Source organism: Buceros rhinoceros, unplaced genomic scaffold, assembly GCF_000710305.1.
Source record: "Buceros rhinoceros silvestris isolate BGI_N320 unplaced genomic scaffold, ASM71030v1 scaffold21029, whole genome shotgun sequence".
NCBI lineage: Eukaryota > Metazoa > Chordata > Aves > Bucerotiformes > Bucerotidae > Buceros > Buceros rhinoceros.
In genome coordinates this window covers 17,859-24,558 of record NW_010431190.1, presented here as the reverse complement: position 1 = coordinate 24,558, position 6,700 = coordinate 17,859, and the positions used below count along the sequence as shown (strand labels likewise).

Genomic DNA, 6,700 nt, shown 5'->3' with positions numbered 1-6,700 from the left:
TTCAGAATCCTGTGATGAAAACATGGAAAGTTGCAGTGAAATGCTGCATTTCTCTTAGCCCCTTAGTCAGCATAAGCCCCTCATCTTACAGGCCAGCCGCTGCAGAGCTGTCAGGCGGCTGGACTTACTCCCAGCTACTGCTGGGTGGGTCGGCACTGAGTGTTCGTCCAGTTCTGGCCGACACTGGTGTTTACGACACCAGTGCCTCGATAACACGGCTGCGTGAGGGGCTTTGCGAGTGGAAACTCACCTGTTAGCTCCAGCTGAGCGAAACCTCTGGGAGTTGATCCTCTCTTGGGTAAGTGAGGCTCAGAAGGCCAAGTAAGAACTTAGCCCAGTTCTTGCAAAGTACAAGCTAAGGTACAGTGTTCCTCTTTCTAGCTTGTTTAGAAGTAGTTTCCATTCTGTGTTTCCCAGCCTCCCTCGGTCCTCCCTTAGGAGCACTCTCTGTTCTCGTGTTCCCAAACCCAGGGACAAGAGAGCGACTCATCGGAAACATCAGTCCGGGGACCGCGCATCAAGCACGTGTGCAGGAGAGCAGCCGTGGCGCTGGGCCGCAAGCGTGCGGTGTTTCCCGATGACATGCCCACTCTGAGTGCCTTACCGTGGGAGGAGCGGGAGAAGATTCTGTCTTCCATGGGGAACGATGGTGAGTGCGGGTGGTGGGTTCCGACAGAGCCACTGTTCGTGGGCTGCATGGAGGGATTAACAAGGGAGAGTCTGCGAAACGGCTCAGGGCTCCCATTGCGGTGCCGCTCCAGCAGGGTTAGTCCATTCAGCTGCTGGTGATTGGTGTGAGCTTGTGTCCTGACGAGGGCTGTGTGTACGCAGACAGACATACACAAACGTACGTGTGTGGACACGTGTGCTGACACACACACCGTGTGTGCCTTTGCGGATGAATTTACGCTTTGTGGCATAAATTCCATCATCAAATGAGATGCTGTGGGAGCATTCTGCGACATCGGCGAGTTCACATCAGACGTTTGTTTTGGTAGATAAGTCATCGATAGCTGGCTCGGAAGAGGCCGAACCTCTTGCTCCACCGATCAAGCCAATTAAGCCGGTTACCAGAAACAAGGCACAACAAGAGCCTCCGGTGAAGAAGGGCCGGCGCTCGAGGCGCTGTGGGCAGTGTTCGGGCTGCCAGGTCCCGGAGGACTGTGGGGTCTGCACTAACTGTCTGGACAAACCCAAGTTCGGAGGGCGCAACATAAAGAAGCAGTGCTGCAAGTAAGTGTGTGCCCGAGGAGCTGCTGGGCTGAGCCTGCGCTGCCCAGGCCAGCACCCCCACGATCCGGGGCATGGAGCAGCGGGCCTGGAGGGAATTTGCCCTGGGCTGAGGCCAGACCACAGCAGGGGAGCATAAACAGTTTAGTTTGAGTCGAGTTCCTGGTTTGAGGTGTGCTTATTGCGCACTCAGTTCTCAGAGTCCACCTCTGGCTCTTCCTGGCCAGTTTGACTGAAGCAGCGTAGCTTTGGAGAGTGCTGGGTGTGAGACCGGGGGATTCGTTAGGCAGCGTGGGCTTTGCAAGGAGGACAGCTTACATGCACGTATTTATCTCCCGTTCTCCCAAACTGCGTTTCTGAAGAGCTCATGTTTTCAAGGCGTTGTTTGTCACATTTCCTGTGTCTCGGAATGTCATGAAGAAATTCTGCTCTTCAGGTGTAACGGCTTTTGTCTGAAACGGCCTGGGCTGGGATTGCCTGAAACCTACAGCTGAGAGGGTGTGACGTGGTTTCTTGGAGCTCTTGGGAGTACTGCAATACTGCTGAAATCTAGGAGGTGGAATGGGTGGGGATTTACTGGTGAAGCAGTGTTGTTACCTATCAATCAGCTTTATTGACCTCAAAGTTGTGTTGAGAGCGTGGAAACTGGCAGGAAGAAACAGAGGAGGAGGAGAAGTTTCTTTTACATACCTCTAAAGAAGGGAGGGTAAAAAGAAAAAGATTGTTTGGAAAAAGGTAGCAGGTGTATGATCATGTGTTTTTTCACTTTGAGTATTTTCGGACTCCCCTCTTCGTGTCTACATTGTGCTTCCAATTTCACGGTGTGGTCTTTCTTTGCAGAATGAGGAAATGCCAGAATCTGCAGTGGATGCCTTCAAAAGCCTATCTCCAGAAGCAAGCGAAAGGTAGGCTACAGCTTGGCTCAAGTATATCATGGGAGAGAAATTGTCACCTCTCAAATTCTGCTTGTTGCTGGGACCTCCAGAGGTCGGTCTGTCCATGTGACAGCAGCTGGGCGGTCGCCAGAACCCCCGAGTGTCGCTGTACAAAGCCCCCGTTCCCCTCTGCCCAGCTCAGCTCTGAATCGGCTTTAGTGCAGAGGGGTTTGCAGTGACTGCTCTGTCGGAACAGAGGTCCAAGGTGTTAGAACACAGATGAGCCAAGTGAATTCGTGTTACCGACAGAGCGCTGTATGTATTTGAGTACTGCTTTTTCTTTTGTACAACAGAACAACAAAGTTCTGACACCGAAGTGTCTGTTTCCTTGTTTTAAAAAAGCATCAAATCATTTGAGGTCACACTGGTTTGTCTGTGTTGCTTTATTGCTGCTGCTTCTTCCTAGCTGCAAAAAAGAAAGAGAAGAAGTCGAAGGCAAATGATAAGAAGGAAAGCCATTCTGGAAAGAACCAGCTGGACTCGGGACAGAAGCAGGCTCCTCAGGCTGCTGTGGCAAGAGAAGACAATGCTGTGAAGAAGAGCAGTGAGCCTGCCCGTAAGCCTGTGGAGGAGAAGCACGAGGATGGGCATTCCTCCGTGGCAGTGTCGGAGCCTAAACAGGTCCCTGCGCTGGGCACCAGGAAGACTGGCAAGCAAGTGGCCCAGCCAGTGCAGCCCCCTCCTCCTCAGCCACCCAGCTCAGGACCGTTGAAAAAAGAAGCACCCAAACCTGCCGCCGCCGAGCCCAAGAAGAAGCAGACTCCCCAGCCAGAACTCGGTAGGCAGGACTGCGTGTCCTCAGCGCGTTTGAGCCACGTTAAGGAGCAGTGTGGATACCCCTAAAAGCTGATGGGTTTCAAAGCTGGTAAATGCTTTACAATCCGCTGAAACTGCAGCGGGTCAGTTGGGAAGTTTTGCTTAGAACTGGCTTCCCTTTTTTCAGAAGAGCAGCGCGTGTTGGGGTGGGGAAGCAGTGGCCGGCCTCATCCCGGTGGCTGGTCAGGAATTCCTGGCAGTCCTGAGGAGTATTTCCACTGCTGCTCAGTCTGCGGCTGTTCTCAGTCGGAGTGTGGAGCGAGAAGGATGTGATCTTGCGCTGCAAAGGCGCAGTCAGCTGTTCCACACAGCACAGACTGTGCAAGCAGCGGCCGGTGAGGCAGCTCCAGGACTTCTGGGCTTTGGAGCGCTTCAGGAGTTGAGCAGAGCAAACTCCGGGTCATGCCTGGAGGAGCCCGCGCCAGCTGCAGCAAGAGAGGCGCAGCCAAGGAGAGGGTGGAAGGTTCTAGTCTGAAATCCATTGCACATTACCTAGCTGATTTTTTTTTTTTCTTCCCTTTTCTTCTCTACAGGTGGCTGTTAGTTACTTGAAATACTCATAATTTTTCCCCCCTTCCTAGGCACGGAACAAAGCAAACAAAAGAAGATTGCTCCCCGTCCAACTTTCCCTGTGAAACAGAAACCAAAAGAAAAGGTGAGTGCTGTTCTGTACCCAGTCAGTAATGTTCAAGAACCTGCAGCTTCTGTCTCGAAAGAACTCTATCACTTAACCCTTTGGCAGATACTCATTTTTTTGTTGCTGTGCTTGGAGCTGCTGGATTTTTCCTCACGGCAGTCTGTGGACACCAGAATATCTGGCGTTCACCTAAGACTCAGTTTGGGTGTTAACTCGTTCTCTGAGACTGGCACGTTGTGGGGTGGAGGCTGGATTTTCCTTAACAAATGGAATCGCCTTCGTCTCAGGAACAGCTCCGTTACGAGAACAAACCAACCAAACCCAACCAAAGGAAAGGCTGGTCCTGTTGAAATCTGGGAGAGAAGCGCCTAGGGACTAATTGCTGCACTGCAGCAAGCCCCAGCCCAGTGCTCAGGAGGGGGCAGCAGGATGGGAGGGGGAAGTGCAGCAGGCGGTTAGACACGGAATCGCTGTGGAAAGCTCTTAAGAAGCGGTTACTGCTTGCAGCTCTTAATTAATACTCATTAATTCTGCGATGGTTTGGGGGTTTTGTCTGTAATCCCTGCGGTGTATAGTGTAACTACTGGTGATGTTCTGACGTGCGGGGCCGGGACTAACGGAGGCTGCTTTGCTTGACCAGGAGAAGCCCCCTCCCGTAAGCAAGCCAGAGAGCAGCACGCTGAACTCGCTCAGCACGCTGACCAACGGGAGCAGTTCCAAGCAGAAGCCACCTACAGACGGAGTCCACAGAATCCGGGTGGATTTCAAGGTAGAGGACAAAATGTTTTAAGTGTTTGAATGTTCCCTGGCTGTAAGCGCTGGAGCTAGAGTCCCTCGGGAGTGCTGGCAGGAGCCGCTCGGTTTGCCTGTCGGGTACGTGCAGAGAGCTGCAAGTAGGAGCCTTCACCACAAGTCACTGGTTGATTTTTTAGAAGCCTGTTATGCCTTTTTTTTTTTCTCATAATTAGAGTTCTGGATGAAGAGACACTTAAAGCTTTAAAACCTTAACTGTCACTATGGGAGGATGAGCAAGGATTTGAGGTTTATGAAGAATTATTCCATTAAGATGGAACTATAAAACCTTACCACAAGTTGAGCCAACAAGATTTGGGGAAAATGTTAGTGACTTGTAATTCACGGCATTCGGGGAATATCTGGGGTGTTAAACTGATCGACCATGTATTTTTTTGAACAACAGTGTGGAAATAATAAAAATCACTATTTTCCTAATAATTTTTCAGTCCATCTATAAGTGTTGATACTGGAGATTCTAGCGAGATCTCACAAGTGTTTTATACAGATACGGAGGTTTAATAAAGTATAATTCTTCTGAAACATCCCGTTCAGTAATAATTGTGCAATCGTGACACACTCTGTCTGGTCCCTGAGGCTGGCCCTCCGTAGAAGGGAGGCTGGCGCCTTACTGCACGCTCTCGGCCAGAGCAGCGCCAAGGCGGGACGGGCCCCAGGTAGACCCTGGTAGAGGGTGAGGCTGTTTCAGCTTGAGACCGCAGGCCCGGAGCTGTGAGGCAGCAGTGAATGTTGTGAGTGCTTTGTCATGCTGATGTCCTATTGCCTTGTTCTGCTTGGTGACGTGTCCTTTTGTGCTTTCAGGAGGACTGTGAAGTGGAGAATGTTTGGGAGATGGGTGGGTTAGGCATCGTCACCTCGGTACCTATTACTCCCAGGGTGGTCTGTTTTCTCTGTGCCAGCAGTGGACACGTGGAGGTAAAGCATTGCGTTCTGCTGTCGATCGCTTATTGCAGCACCGTGTTGTTACAGAAATAAAACGCTAAGAAATACCGTGCCTTAATCCTGGAGACATTAAAGTAACGCCTGTAAATCTGCCCTTGCTGAACTTTGTCCCAAGAGGCTAAAGCGCGCGGTGTTTAAAATCAGTTTGGAAACTTCTGCTGGCCGTGGAGGTGAACGGCGTTAGGCGTAAAGAATAGCCCGTTTGGGAGCACGCACGTCCCCTCTCCGTTTGGAAACCCGCCCCTGATGTAGAGCCAGGGCTTTGCTTTCTTGTGACCCGAGGTGAGAAGGGCTGCCTGGTGACATTAAAGGGCTTCGGGCAGCACTGACCTTCAGAGGGATGTCCGTATCTACTGAGAGCTGCAAACCGGTGCTGGAACGTGACCAGGAAGGTGCTGGTGCTGGATTAGGATGTGTTAAATGTGTTTCCAGGTGTAGATAGGGGCCTTCTCAACCAGGGAAGGCTGCCCGGGGCTTGGTTGTGAGGAGTGACCAGTACCTGAGGGGGAGAGGGGATGTTGCATGTGGACATCAGTTAACTCATGGACTGCGAAGGTCTGGTGGAGCACAGAGCCATCCCCTCCTCAGTCAGTTTGCTCAAGGGTACAAATGATTTGTCCATCCACTCTGAGCCTGCAGTGTTTGTGCCTGAAGGATGATTATTTTTAGTATGACAAGCCTTACAGGGGACAGGTAGAAATCAGCAGAACTTTCACATGGGCCAGTTAAGCTGAGTGGAGGGCAAGATGTCTCTCCTGGCTCCACATGTCCCTTTGTTTGCACCAAGCGTTTCTCCTGGGGCGGTTGGCTTGTGTTGCAGCGAGGAAAGGAGACCCTGACGAGCCCTACAGGCCTCCGCAGTACTCAGAGCGCTTAGATCAGACCAGGTCCAGACCCCTCTTGGCTGCCAGAGGCCTGGTGTGGGTGGACCAGCATGTGTTAGGATTGTTTGTAGCACAGGCGCCGTTTCTCTCCTAAAGCACAGCCACAGAAATCCTTGTTCAGCAGAATTCAGAGCAGTTCAGAGCGCGAGGGGGCTTGTGTGGGACCCCAGAGCAGCTTCCGACCTGCTAAGCCCCTTCTCCCCCTGCAGTTTGTGTATTGCCAGGTCTGCTGTGAGCCTTTCCACAAGTTCTGCTTGGAGGAGAGCGAGCGGCCGCTGGAGGAGCAGCTGGAGAACTGGTGCTGCCGGCGCTGCAAGTTCTGCCACGTCTGCGGGAGACAGCACCAGGCCACCAAGGTATCAGCCCACCTCCCGGGGATGTGGTGGCCATCCCACACTGCTCCCGGAGCTCCCCTCGCCCCGCGGCCTGGCTGGCCATGTGCG

The 6,700-nt window shown here is 52.3% G+C and overlaps 1 protein-coding gene across 1 annotated transcript in view; it reads left to right on the top strand.

Moving 5' to 3' along the window:
* Positions 1 to 438: 438 nt before the first annotated feature.
* Positions 439 to 6,700, top strand: part of KMT2A (lysine (K)-specific methyltransferase 2A) — a gene marked incomplete at its 5' end in the record, with an annotated part of 24,069 nt that continues 17,807 nt past the window's right edge. Inside the window, 8 exons of the mRNA XM_010143350.1 lie at positions 439 to 649; positions 999 to 1,233; positions 2,071 to 2,135; positions 2,572 to 2,943; positions 3,563 to 3,636; positions 4,259 to 4,387; positions 5,233 to 5,346; positions 6,467 to 6,613. Coding sequence (XP_010141652.1) covers positions 439 to 649; positions 999 to 1,233; positions 2,071 to 2,135; positions 2,572 to 2,943; positions 3,563 to 3,636; positions 4,259 to 4,387; positions 5,233 to 5,346; positions 6,467 to 6,613 — 1,347 coding nt within the window. The remainder of the gene's footprint in view (positions 650 to 998; positions 1,234 to 2,070; positions 2,136 to 2,571; positions 2,944 to 3,562; positions 3,637 to 4,258; positions 4,388 to 5,232; positions 5,347 to 6,466; positions 6,614 to 6,700) is intronic.